Raw genomic sequence first — 12,361 nt, 5'->3', positions numbered from 1 at the left:
TTCTCTGCTGTGTTCAGGCTATCCCTTCACGCAGCCTGCATCTAGGACTAAGATGAATTAGCTGAAACAGTTTAGCTTATGTCCCAACAGTAACAAGAGGGCTAGAGGGTGCAGACTATTTACCTTATTGTAGCCTCTTCCCTTTCTTGCCACCGTTCCTCTGCATTAACCTGACAGCCCCGGTCACATCGCCGTTCCAGCTGGGTTTGGGGGCTGAGGGACGGCTATCTGTAAGGAGAGAGGGATGGGGGACGTTACAGAACGGGAGCGGAGGAGGCTGGTGGAGGGAAGGAAGAATGCAGAGGGAATGCCAGGGTGCTTTATGTGCCATGGTGAGTAATAGCAGCCCAGTCTGTATCTCAGGCATCTTCAGGGCAGTGCAGTTCCCAGTCCTGAGCTCTGTGTGTGTAATGCAGCTGAGGGATAGATCACCCGGGTTCTCCACCTGGGTCCTGGAGCAAGAGAACCTGGGGCTGCGCTGCAGGTAGGGAGCACGCCGCGTGTTACGGCTCTGGCGTGAAAGAAACCCTGCCACACGCATCCTAACTGCGCCTAGTACTGCCGCCCTGCCTCAGTCCTACGGCTCCGCTCCCGTGGTTGCGTATGTCAGAGGCAAACCCATCAAGTGACAAAAGAAACCCCAAAGGATCTCTGAAGGATTTCGGCACCAAGGGGCAGAGCCAGGAGACGGATCAGAGTGGAAAGTCTTGCTCTGCTCTTCTGTACCTGAGTAAACTTCACCTGCACAAACTTTTGATGTCTGTATTGACTTTGACAGAGCTACGCTAGTCAGCAAAACTAGTCAATGATTTTTAAATAGTCCCCTGAGCAGCACCCATTCTGTGCTGAACGTACTCAGTTCCTTCTCATAGTCCCAAGGCTTCCCTTTCATGTATTTAATGTCATAGGCTTCCCATACGGTTGTCCTGTTGCTAGTTTGGAGGTTTCTACACTCTCTGACTGTGATTTGCAGGGCAAACAAGGTTTTTTTGCTGTTACCATTAATGTGGCAGTGTAAGGGCCTGGCGTCAGCAAGCTGCCCGCTACTGCAGGCCTTTGTTGAGCCCTACACACAGCGCCGTATGTATTGTAAAGCCATCCTGCTCATCCTGCTCCTCATTATTGCTAAATTGTCCCGAATCCATCTCTTTTGTTTGTCAGAAATAAGGCACCTCTGGTAAACAATAAACAGCAGGGAAAAGGACAGCATTATCCTCTCTGAAGCGTACCAGCATAGCAGCCAATTTCTGGATACGCCATTCATAGACCAGAAAGCACAGCGCTGGCTGGTGTGCAAATGTAACAGCAAACACAGCGTTCCCTGGGGAGGCTGAGCTGTAACGTGCACAGACAACACGGAGCAGTTCTGGATGAGCAGAGAACACGCGTATCTCGGTGTGCTGCAGACGACCGTCGCTCTGGCGTTGCGTGGTGCAAGGGCAGATATATATTTAAGGCATTTTCTGCTTCAGCAGTGTCTGCCAGGAATGTGATACACATTTTCTATACATCCAAAATGTAAATGCAGTCATGTCTGTGGGAGAGGGGGAATTAGACCCTATGCCCAGGACCGGCATGCAAGCGCTCCCCAGCAGCTGCTGGGTCAGTGATGAGGAGCAATGCACGCTGCATGGCACCCCGTAACGCTGAAGAGGAGACAGTGCTGAGGACCTGCTCAAATACACCCATCCTGGGCTTGACCGGTTAATCTGCCTTGTGCTGGAGATCCTGTTGCTTTGCTAAAGTGATGCGGCGGAGAAGGAGCGTGGTGGAGGTCAGGTTCAGCAGTACGTGGGAATGCACAGCCTGGGTATGAAGGGAGGTTAAAACTTAAATGAGTTTTGTTGCTGACAGCGGCAATCTGCAGCCTCAGAGTCGGGGCCTTACGGTGGGAATCCAGAGCCACGTGCCCTTCTACAGTTCAGCCTTTGTTGCTGGAAGAGCATCCACAGGCAAAACACATTTTGCAGCAAGACTTGAAAGAAGCAGGTATAATCCGTTGTCGTATTGCTAGGTGACAAGAAAATAAATGTTTTTATGCCTACCAAGATGTGACTAGCTCGTCAGTTATGTAACCCGCTTGCTCATGCTGTTGTCATGGTCTATGAGTAGTTTTTCTGACAAAAGACCTTACACAGCTTCTTGGCCTTCAGAAGCACTAAGGATCTGGGCTATATTGCACTAAACATGATGCATAGCTATAGAAAGGTTGGAGAGTCTTCCATGAACTCTGCTTGTGGCCATACATTTGGTGTTTTCAGATTAGCCCCAATCTGCAATATGCAGCGATTTAAAAACAAGCAGACTCTTTTGAAAGTCTTTTTTGGTATTATTTTAAAGTTGCGTATTTCATAAGTAGTTCACCGAAACCACAGCTTATTTTATAGTAGAGATGTGAGAGGGGACCAGGCATGCAAAATGTCAGGTTAGCAAGGGTTAGTTTAGGACACGCATCACACACTTTAGAAACACCAGTAGCGCTTTGTACTTTTGTTGAGATGTGATTTGACCATCTCAAAGTGTTCTACAAACTGAAGTAGCAGTCGTGCCTCTGCCGTAAGAGATATTAGTATTACTCCCATTACAGGTAGGAAAATGCAAAACAAAAGGGGCAGGGATTCGTCTCTTGTCAGTGGCAGAGAAAATGCAAAACAAAAGGGGCAGGGATTCGTCTCTTGTCGGTGGCAGAGCTGGGATTGGATTCACTTGTCCTGATTTTTTGCTCTAAGCACCAGCGTTGTTTCTCAGGTGTTATCTCAGCCAGCTCTTAGCTGATGAACAGTGGGGCAGGAAGCAAGGTAAAGCCTAATAAGGCCAATGTTCGTTTCAAAGTAGATTGATACGAATGGAACTCGAGTAGCTGCTTGGAAATTACTACAGATTGACACCTTAATAAAGTCAGGAAGATCAAGACCTGTGCATTTTGGGGAGGAAAGAGGTCCTGCGGGCAAAACTCACACAAACTAAAACCAGACTGTAGCTGGAGGACTAACTTCTGATTATGGTATCCATTTGTCTGCTCTTCATGGTATAACTGAGTTTGATAAACGGCGTTACTTTCCTTGTTTTACAGTTATTTTAGTTTGTACCCGGAAACCCCAGCTCAAATGAACCTGTTGTTTGCTAGGTGCTCTGAAAACACAGTGAGTGAATGTCCCAGGGCCCCGTGACATTCCTGAACAGCAGATGCAATAAACCTCAGAAAGGAGATGGCAGAGGCAAGGGGACTTGCCTCAAGATGCAGAAATGAGATGGCACCGCGTGCAACACAGCCCAGGGCTCTGGATCCCCAGACACTGCAGACATCTAAATGGACAGACTCACTTTCAGAGTTACAGGTTCCAGGGCACGGAGTAGAGGGAGAAGAAACCAAGTAAGATCCCTTCCCAGGCAGAGAGGAGCCCAGACGAAGCCCTTGGAGTGCCATTCTAGTGGGGAATGCTTTTTTGGCTTCTGTCATGAGATCCTCTTGCAGGAGCGACTTCTTCAGAGCATCTCTCTTGGCTTCTTCTCTGCTGGTCTCCTCATCCTCTGCTCTCCCCATTCCTGGGCAAAGGCCAATGCCGTCTGGACGTGCCTTGTGGAAATGAGCTTCTCTCTGGGACAGAGGACTGCACGCTCCCTTTGGAGAAAGAGAGGGCTGTGATTATTGCTCCCAGAAGAACGGGAATAGCTATTTACCCACAGCAAGAAAATGTTATTTTGGGGCAAAAGGGAGCTGTAATGTTTTCCTGTTACAGTAGTTGGCAGCATTTCTCTATAGCCCAAACAGTTCTTTCTTAATGGCATCTTTACTCATTGCTGTAAGTTTACTAGACGGAGAGAAGTGTATGAACAATTTTGGAATTCAAACAAAATAATACTGACAGTAAGATAGGTTTAAACCCTGGGAGCCCAATAGCGACCGAGCAAAAGAACAGGAGAGTAGGACCCAGAACCAGGAGCCTGGGCTGAGGGGAAACCGGTGGCTAGGTGCAGAGAAGCGTTGTAAGTACGGTGATTTTCAAAGCATAGGCTGTTGGGAATAGATACAGTAAGGACGTCACTTGCAGCTTTTTCTGGGTTCATCCAGATGTTTCAACTTTGTAAATTTGAGTGATGGCGTGGGGAAATGGGAACCAAACAAGTTAGCTGAGACAACTGCACTTGGAGACCGCTGAGGGAGCTGATCAAAGACATGAAGGTGCATTTCATGGAAATACGTAATAAGAGAGTTAGGTACCGACCTGCCTCTCCTCCAGAACTGATAATAAGCCATCCTATGACCCTGATTTTCCTCTCCCATTAACATCGTGTCTGTAATCCTCCTTTGCTTCAGGGGAAGGTTAGTGGAGAGGCTGCTGTGGGTTAACCCCGGCAAAACTTGTCTTACTGTGTAGCTTCATCTTACAGTGGCCGCACAAACCTGACGCACAAGGGAGGAACGAGCTCTCGCTTCAGGGAATGCCGGGGGGCCTCTCATTCAACCGGCTGCCAGTGTTTGCCCCCATTTTCCCATATCACAGTGAGCACTACATCTTTCTCTCCACAGCTCCCCATGCAGCTGCAGCACTGGCACCTCACCAGTCTCCCTCCCCCAAGCCAGGCACCTACCACAAATACACTCGCCCATCAGAAACAGCCATCAGCCGTAAACGACAAGGAAACCACTTGATTTTGGGTGTCATTTCATCCCTTGGAGGAGGTGTTGCCCACGTTGTGGCACTGGTGGCTGATACAGCCAGGGTATACGCTGCCGTTGTAGCTTTAACCATGGGGTAGCAGGTGTTAAATCTAGTGCATGTGTTGCACTGAACACATTTGAAGGTTGGGTGCATAGCTGGATGGTAAAATAGCAAACACCTTAGGCCTAAATACCACAGGAAAACCCCTCACTTTTACATGTATATCAGGTGCGTTTTCCTTGTGGCACCGTTCTTTAACAGATGGTTGTTAAACCCCTTTTCTCTGTGTTCAAAGGAGCAGAGGAATGTTTGCATCCCATCCCCAGGCAGTTGCCTGCCCTGACCCCCCTCCACGGCATTTGGGGAGTTTTGCGGGGTACCGCAGAAACCCACCGTGGGTGCACAGCCCTCATGGACTCCTGCCAGCTGAGTCCACGCTGCCGTCAGGAAGGTCGATTTTCCGCTTTTTCCATCCACTCCCCCCACCATCTCCTTGTGCCAGCCCCAGCATCCACCCGGCTAGCCAATTCAGCAAACTGAGCCGACTGAAAATTAACCCTACCAAAAGGGAGGGGGGAAAAAAAAAAAATAAAAAATAAAGGAGGGGTGGATTTTACCGAGGCCAATCAGTCCCCGCCGCCGCTGACCCTACAGCCAAAGGAGCGCAAGTGTCAGCAGAGGGGAGAGAGCTGCTTTTTGGCAGGAGCCCAGCTGTAGGTCAGCTTAGGCCAAGTTGTGAAACTGGACATTCGAGTCAGCCCCCAAGCTGAGCTGCCGAAGGAGACGGCTTGCTCGCCGCCGGCCGGCCACCCAACCCCTCCAAACCTCGCCGTGGCAAGCATGACTGTTGGTGTGTGGGCTCGGGAACGTCTCTAATGGATCCAGGTACTTCTGCAATTCGTGTCGGAGACCTTGAAGAGTTAATGCTCCTTTTCCCAAGCAAGAAGGGAGCGGACTCTTACTGCACCTGCACTTCCAATGCCCCGCAAGGGAGATTTAATGTTATCCCAGGAGAGTAAGTGCCTCAGGGCGGAGCTGGGTCTTGTTCTCCTCCAAAGCGGGAGGCATAAATAGTTAATAGAAGAACAAAAGAGGACAGCTATGCTGCGGTTTACACCAGGGAAAGTGAGAACACAAATGAACCTGATGGCTTGCCTTTTGAAGAACTACACGGCGTTTTGGACGTTGTTTCCGTAGTGTTGCAGCAGTGATGGTGTCAGGCTATAAGCAAGGCAGAATTTATAGGAAGACATAAGGTCTTTTACTAGACCAGCTGACCGTGTTGTAGAAAGCAGACATCCTTGCAGACACATAAGCCCTTCTTCACGTCTGTTTCACATTTGAAGAACTTACGTCTCTGAAAGCATGTTTTGCCTCGGAGGTAAATGGGTCTAATAAACCTCTTTTCCCCCAAGTCTTGCCCCACTGCTGACTTAAGGGTATTCTTCAGGCAAAAGTTTCAGGTTTTTGCAAATGAAGCTGTTTGCAGCTGGGCATCCTGTCCCTGATCCTGGAAATTCAGTTCTCACCCTTGAAACATTAGCTCATAGATCCATGTTGTTAAAGGTGCACCAAAGCCAGGAGTGCAGCACAGCCAGTTGCACACTGAATTAATTCTTCTTCCTTCTCTCCCCCCTACCAGGCATGGCCACACGCCATCTAGTGAAGTAACAAAGAATGCTGCCTGACATATCGTGCACATGTAGGTTACATTTATCGTATTAAGCCACGGAAAAATCTCTACTGGAGAGCAGGCTATTTTTTTCAAACTCAGGTTATTTGTTTTAAGGTAACTGTCCTAATAAAAGGGCCTCTCCCAGCCTTTGCTGTTATGTAAACTGGGGCACTTGCTGACCACTAGCGTGATGGGATCGGTACAAGCAAAAGACAAAAATTTACAGAAAAATTGCCTAACACACGTTCAATAACCTTGAAGGGGTCTGCAAGGTAGCTGTTGCCTAAAATATTTCCTGGCTAAAGGTAGTTGTTGTTAGAAAAGTAGCTTTATCACCGCGTAACTGCGGTGCAGAGGTGAACTGGACTCCTTGCACCCAAAAGCCGGATTCCTCCCGTTGGAAAGGCTGCAGCCTGTGCCCGGGAGCTGAGGAATCCCTCCGAGTCCTTCCAGCTTTGGTCTGTCGCACTGTCGCTGCAGCCAGTGCTACAGGAAGCAATGCTGAGCACACACCCTCCCTTTGTGCTTTATGAACCTTACAAAGGCAGCAAACACTTGTCTTTTGTCAGCAAATAAAGCAGAGAGCGTAAGACACGGAAGATTTATAGGTATAATGTCCCAGCACTGCGCGCTCGGATTTACCCGCACTCAAATCCCATTTACTTTAATAGGAATGTTGCTGCTAAAACCCTGCATGATGTTTAAAATATTTACCCCATAGGGAGCAGATAATCTGGGAAGTAACAAGGTGCCATTTCCTACCGAATGTGTTCTCTGACTATAACCACATGTTAATGGTACAATTTAGGGCCGTGCTAGAGCGAAGCGTCGATTCACCACTTACCGGCACGGTTAAGCTGTGCCACCGTGTGAACTGGGAAGGTTCTGTTTGCTGTCGTGCTGATATTTGTCAGATAGGAAAAGGAAAAAAAAAAAAGAAAATTAAGATACCAAAGCTGGAACATCAGGCTTCCTTCCTTTTCTTATTTTTTCTTTTAATCCTCAGAACAAAACAATTTCATTTTCGAGTCGAACTCCAAAGTTTTTTAGATTTCTGTGAGCACTGCAATGGTGCTCCTCACGGGTGACCAACACAAATGGGGTGGGGGCTCTAGAGACAACGTTAAGCACGGCAGCAGGATGCTTCATGTGAGAAATTCTGTCTTCTGTTCCAAGAATGTCAAAATGCTGCCTAGCCCTTCATTTTGTCAGGATTTTGCCCATCCCGGTGTGGACATAAGCAGATTTTATTCTGTCCTTTGCAACATGAAGCAAAGGCAGGAGCCGAGTTCTCCCACCGTGTCTCCTGGCCCTTGCTCAGCTCTGAACGAAGGCACGTCAGCACAGCGCGGCGTAAAACCTCCACAGAAGCCGTAAAACCCAGCGGTCCCCGTGAAGCCCATCTCAGAAACTGTAGCTCCTCACCTACCCGACTAAACCGGTACTGGACTGACTCTCCTTGTCGCTGGACAAGGAGACGCATTTTGGGATGTATTAATGAGGGTGTTGGGAGGGATTAAGCACAGTCCCTCACCTTGAGATGGCTTCAGCTTGATTTCTTATGGAAATGAGGGTCTGAAATCGCATGGACAGCTGTATACATACGTCTCAGTCTGTCCTTTTCTGCGTATCTGCCCTTCCCCCCAGTAACTTCTGAATTCACTGACCAATTTCAGCAATCTGTAACAGAGGAGTAGCAGTCTTAAGGATAATTAGGTTGCTAATGTTCATTAAAGTCGGCAGTGAACTACAGGAGAAAGAACTTATTGTCATTTAAAATAACAATGTGGCTCAACACTTACTTGCCCCAGAGAATCCCCACTGGGGAGGCTATTATGCAAACCCTTTTTTCCTCCCCACACCTGTGTTTTAGCAGAGCAGGATCCAGCCCTAAAAACTGCAGTTTCTAGATTGTTTCTAAGGTGGGGACCACAGATATGTTATTCCGTAGATAATTAACCACCAAGCACTAATGAATTCCTTCAAACACGGTGCAAGGCTTAGCCGAGAGCGCGCCGTAACATCCTGCCAAAGGAAGCAGTTCATTCAAAACTGCGACGGGATCACTAGCAGCGCTACCTAAACCGCTAGAAACAATCTAGTGGGATTAGGAAAGTTTAATTTGCTGCGGTCTACGTGGTAGCATCCAAACCGTTTTCATCAGGTCCTTCGCGTCGAGCTTCGCCTACGTGTTGTCGTTCACCCATTTTGTACTCGAACCCCATCCATTTTGTTTGCGTTACCCAGTTGCCGGTTTGCAGGGAGGAATCCTCGCTTTTGGCAGCCCTGCCCCACAAATAGGAGAGAACAGAGTCCCGAAGCACAGCTCGAGCAAGCGGGTGACATTTTGCTTCTTTGGGAGCCCAAACCCCCTTGTGCTGGGACCCCCAGAGAAGGGGTGAGGGTGACGGGCATTCCCTGCTCATCCCCGAGCCCAGAGCTACCACTTAAAACAGAAGTCTGTGTAAAAAAGGCCCCACACCTGCCAAACCACCAGCCTCAAGCTTCCTTCCTTGTTTCTTCAGGCCTCAGAATAACAAGAGCATTTGTGCAATGTGCAGCGTGCCCTGTGGTTTTCTCTTCTCCCTGAAGACGTGCTATCTAATCTCCCCGGAGCAAAAAATCAGACAGTAAGCCTTACAAGACAGGAGAAAAGAGGTGAACAGTGAAGCAATGCGCACTTTGTTCCTCTGGCTTCACTTCTCAACGCCAAAAAAAAAAAAAAAAAAAAAAAAAAAAAAAGGAGGAAAAGCACGGGTCAGTGTTGCAGACCTCGCCGGAGAGGCATTTGAATCTGATAAAAAGTACGAGCGCCACATTTGCACATATTCTGCAGTGCGGGGTCCAAAGCACTAAACTAGAAAAAATCCGTTAACTGAAAAGTCATCTTGAATCGGAAACTTTCAAGGGTTCAATTTTAAACTACGGCGAGAATTTAGTGTTTTATTGCTGCTTTGCTTTTGGTTCCTGTTTTTGCTAGCATTGAGAAATGAGGTGCCTTAGGAAGCCGCGTGGTGTGTAACACGCAGTATCAGCCTGTATACAAAGGAAGGAAGATGATGTGGCAGAACATTGTTGAGGAAAGATCCTGTTTGTACAGGGAGCTGGAGAATAGTAAACCAGAACAGAGCAGGGATGCAGAAAGACCAGAAATGAAGGGAAATCAACCCAAAACGCTCGTGAATCCTGTTTGTGTGCAAGAGCCCGCTAGAGCCACTGAAACAATTTAAAAATCTGGTTTATTTGTATTTTCCCAGATTTCCTATCCTGTAGTGGAGGGGAGGAGAGAGAAGAAGCGAGGGGAGACACACTTGGTTGCGTTCCCCTGCCTGTCTTTTCTCCCGTGGCAGTCCTGCAGCAGCTGGGCACGTGACTCCAGCAGCAGTTAGGTTTGCATCAAAACTGCCAGAGCCGACCAAAAGTTTCTTAACGGTAATTCCTCGCTGTGTTTTATCCCAGGGACACTTGATTTCAGGAACAACTTCTGAAAAGGTCCCGTCTACCTTCGTGATTGCTTTGAGCCGTATAAAAAGCTGCCTCTTAGCTTATTTCCGTGAAACAATTAAGTGATTCAATGAGCTTCAGTTCCTGATAAACATTTGCCTGTTGTGCAGATGCTGTGTGTGTAACAGAGGGAAATTACTTCTCTGCGATGTATGCCCATTTCAGGTCACGTACTCTTTTTCTAGCCTTTTTAAAGCACAGCCCCTTAATGTCATTACACTCTCTAAATAAGTCTCTAATACGATTTTTGATAAACCCATCTTTTCAAAGTCATATGAAACATCTTGATAACAGAGTATCTTGTCTCTGCGACAGGAGGATTAGCCTGTGAGTAATCTGGGTGGTGCTGCAGCAAGCAGGGTTTTTTTTTTTCTGAATTGATTCAAGCGGTTTATGCTCAAATTTAGAGACAAATACATGCACAGCAGCAAAGCCCTGCATCCAAATACAAGCATTTGTGGCTGCTTTTTGCTTGTATATAACCTTCCTGCGTTGGTGTGAGCAACTTTGATCTCTGATAGAGTGACCGGCTTCCTGCAGTAGGCGGAAGAGACAATTCTTCACTGTGTCTGCAAGCTGCGTCAAGAATCTATCGAAGTTGCTGACTCCTAAAATTCAGGCGAGCAATGCCGCGGCACATCTTATAAATGACCCTTTTCTCCCGGCCCGCTGGCTGTAAACAGGCTTGATGCAAATTTAGGCAAGGAAAGCACCATGCCAAGGTGTTTATTGGTTTCTTTGTGTTGTGACTCTGGTGGTTTGGGTGGACCCCGTTGAAGCCCTCTATAAAAAGCCAGTGCATGAAAATGCCTCCCCCATGAAATTAGCAATAATTTTAATTGTAACAAGCCAGAGACATTCCAACGCACATCAGAGCCTTCCTGGACCCGGGCAAAGAATAACATCTTCTCCCAAGGCACCCAAAATACAGTCAGCCAGTGCTGAGTGGGGAGTGAATCACAGGCCTGGGAGAGAATTAACCGGTCAGGGATGCTCTTCGAAGCATTGAGACAAGCCTGTTTCCTCAGGTGATTTCCACCTGGAACTTGCCTGTTTTGAGCTTTTCTATGGCTGGTGAGGGACACCACTGAATAATTTGGGTCATTCTAATCGGGGGGGGGGGGGCAAGGGGAAAGCAAAGTGGGGGTAAAATCCCTCCTCATCTCCTGCTCCTCTGATGGGGCTGGCACCGCTCACTCGCTGTGCCAATGAGGTGGGGTGAGAGGAGACAACTAAAGCTCTTGTGCGTAGCTGCAGCGAGGTGGGACGGTGCCGCGGGATCCACCAGCTCTCTGCCAGGTTCGGTTGGGTACCGTATGGCTGGGAGGCCCCCAGACACAGTTAGGTGCCGTATGGCTGGGAGGTCTCAGGACCGTGAGGCTTCTGAGCACGTATGGGCTCCAGGCAGCAAGTTCTGCCTTCCCACGTGGCCCACATATGAAGTGGGAGTAGACCTGTTTATATCAGGGATGTGTCTGGTGTATATCCACATGATTTCTCCCGTGCTGGGGCCACGTGGGGATATATGCCATCCCAGCACGCATGCAGTCCCTTTCTCCATTAGCGGTAAATGACCCAACTCTCTCTAAGGCAGCAGCGGTGCTGCAAATTGTAAATCAAAAAATGCCCCAGCATGCTTCCCATCCCCTAAGTGCTGATGTCTGAGTATGCCGGGTGGCATCCCGGGAGGGTTGGGAGCTGTGGACACGGACTTCAGCCATCAGCACCAAGGTTTGCATCCGTAGGCTGTGGGTACCCACACCGGACGGGACATCAGGGAGTGCTTGCCCTGCTCTACCTCTGCTCCTTCATTTAATGCTTCATTGTGGTAAGCAATGTCCTCTCTTTCTCTCGGTTCTGGTAAATTTGTGCAGCCTCTCTGGGTCCGTGTGATGCACGTCTGAAAAGGAAACAGGAAGGAGCTGCAAATGGAAATTTCAAGCCGTCAGCAATAGAGCAAACCCCAACCAACTTCCCATAGCATGCGTGGAAAACCCAGGCCGTGGACTTCAGCTTCAAGTGATAGGAGACGCTGAACTTTACACAGGCTTCCGAAATCAGCGAGTGCTGGAGATACTGTGAACCAAGTGACTTTGTTCCTCGCTGTATCTGCCCCAGGAGAGGGGACAGGCTCGGGATGGGGTTGGAGCATCCCCTGGCACAGCTCTGCCCTTTGCCTCTGAGCCCTCCCCGAGATGCTGTTCCTCTGGGCTGGCCACCCTTTTTTGTTTGGGGGGCGGCTGTGGGAGGGGAGCTTGCCATATATAAGAGCTCTGCTGTGCCACTTGCTGACAGGCGAGAGAACACGCCCTGGTCTGTTTTGTTAACGACATAAATCACAGTGTCCGATTTGTCTTTAGCTTCACTAGACGTGTACCAGAGAGAGTTTTGGCCCATAACAGCATTATGCATGTCCAGCTGCCGTGAAAAAACATAGAGCAGGGGAAAAGAGCTATGATATGAGAGCTTAATATCTGTATTGTCTCATTTTTCTGTGCACCATCACCCCGGTCGAGAA

At 48.5% G+C, this 12,361-nt stretch overlaps 1 protein-coding gene across 4 annotated transcripts; it reads right to left on the bottom strand.

The window, feature by feature from the left end:
* Positions 1-124: 124 nt before the first annotated feature.
* On the bottom strand, positions 125-8,865 carry LOC126048387 (uncharacterized). Of its 4 annotated transcripts, none has more exons than XM_049823309.1 (4): positions 8,492-8,865; positions 7,184-7,239; positions 3,325-3,622; positions 125-228 (listed from the first exon to the last, which is right to left on the bottom strand). In XM_049823309.1, the coding sequence occupies exons 1-4, from the start codon at positions 8,763-8,765 to the stop codon at positions 125-127; spliced, it is 732 nt and encodes a 243-aa protein (XP_049679266.1). In that variant the 5' UTR covers positions 8,766-8,865. The 4 variants fall into 4 exon arrangements, 3 of the variants coding, with proteins under 3 accessions (XP_049679266.1, XP_049679268.1, XP_049679267.1); XM_049823311.1 differs by having other exon boundaries at positions 8,583-8,865; XR_007508849.1 differs by lacking the exon at positions 8,492-8,865 and adding an exon at positions 1,230-2,010 and having other exon boundaries at positions 146-228; positions 7,184-7,444.
* Positions 8,866-12,361: the final 3,496 nt, after the last annotated feature.

Source organism: Accipiter gentilis, chromosome 19, assembly GCF_929443795.1.
Source record: "Accipiter gentilis chromosome 19, bAccGen1.1, whole genome shotgun sequence".
Classification (NCBI taxonomy): Eukaryota; Metazoa; Chordata; class Aves; order Accipitriformes; family Accipitridae; genus Astur; species Astur gentilis.
The sequence above is the reverse complement of the archived record's forward strand: the minus strand, read 5'-3'. Positions and strand labels throughout refer to the sequence as shown.

Excerpts from the sequence above, each read along its gene's own strand:
- LOC126048387 (XM_049823309.1), bottom strand. The coding sequence starts at position 8,765 with ATGAGCAGGGAATGCCCGTCACCCTCACCCCTTCTCTGGGGGTCCCAG. Across the intron at positions 7,240-8,491 it reads CGAAGGACCTGATGAAAACG|CACGACAGCAAACAGAACCT; the intron begins GTTTGGATGCTA and ends GACAAATATCAG. Across the intron at positions 229-3,324 it reads TGGAACCTGTAACTCTGAAA|ATAGCCGTCCCTCAGCCCCC; the intron begins GTGAGTCTGTCC and ends CTCTCCTTACAG.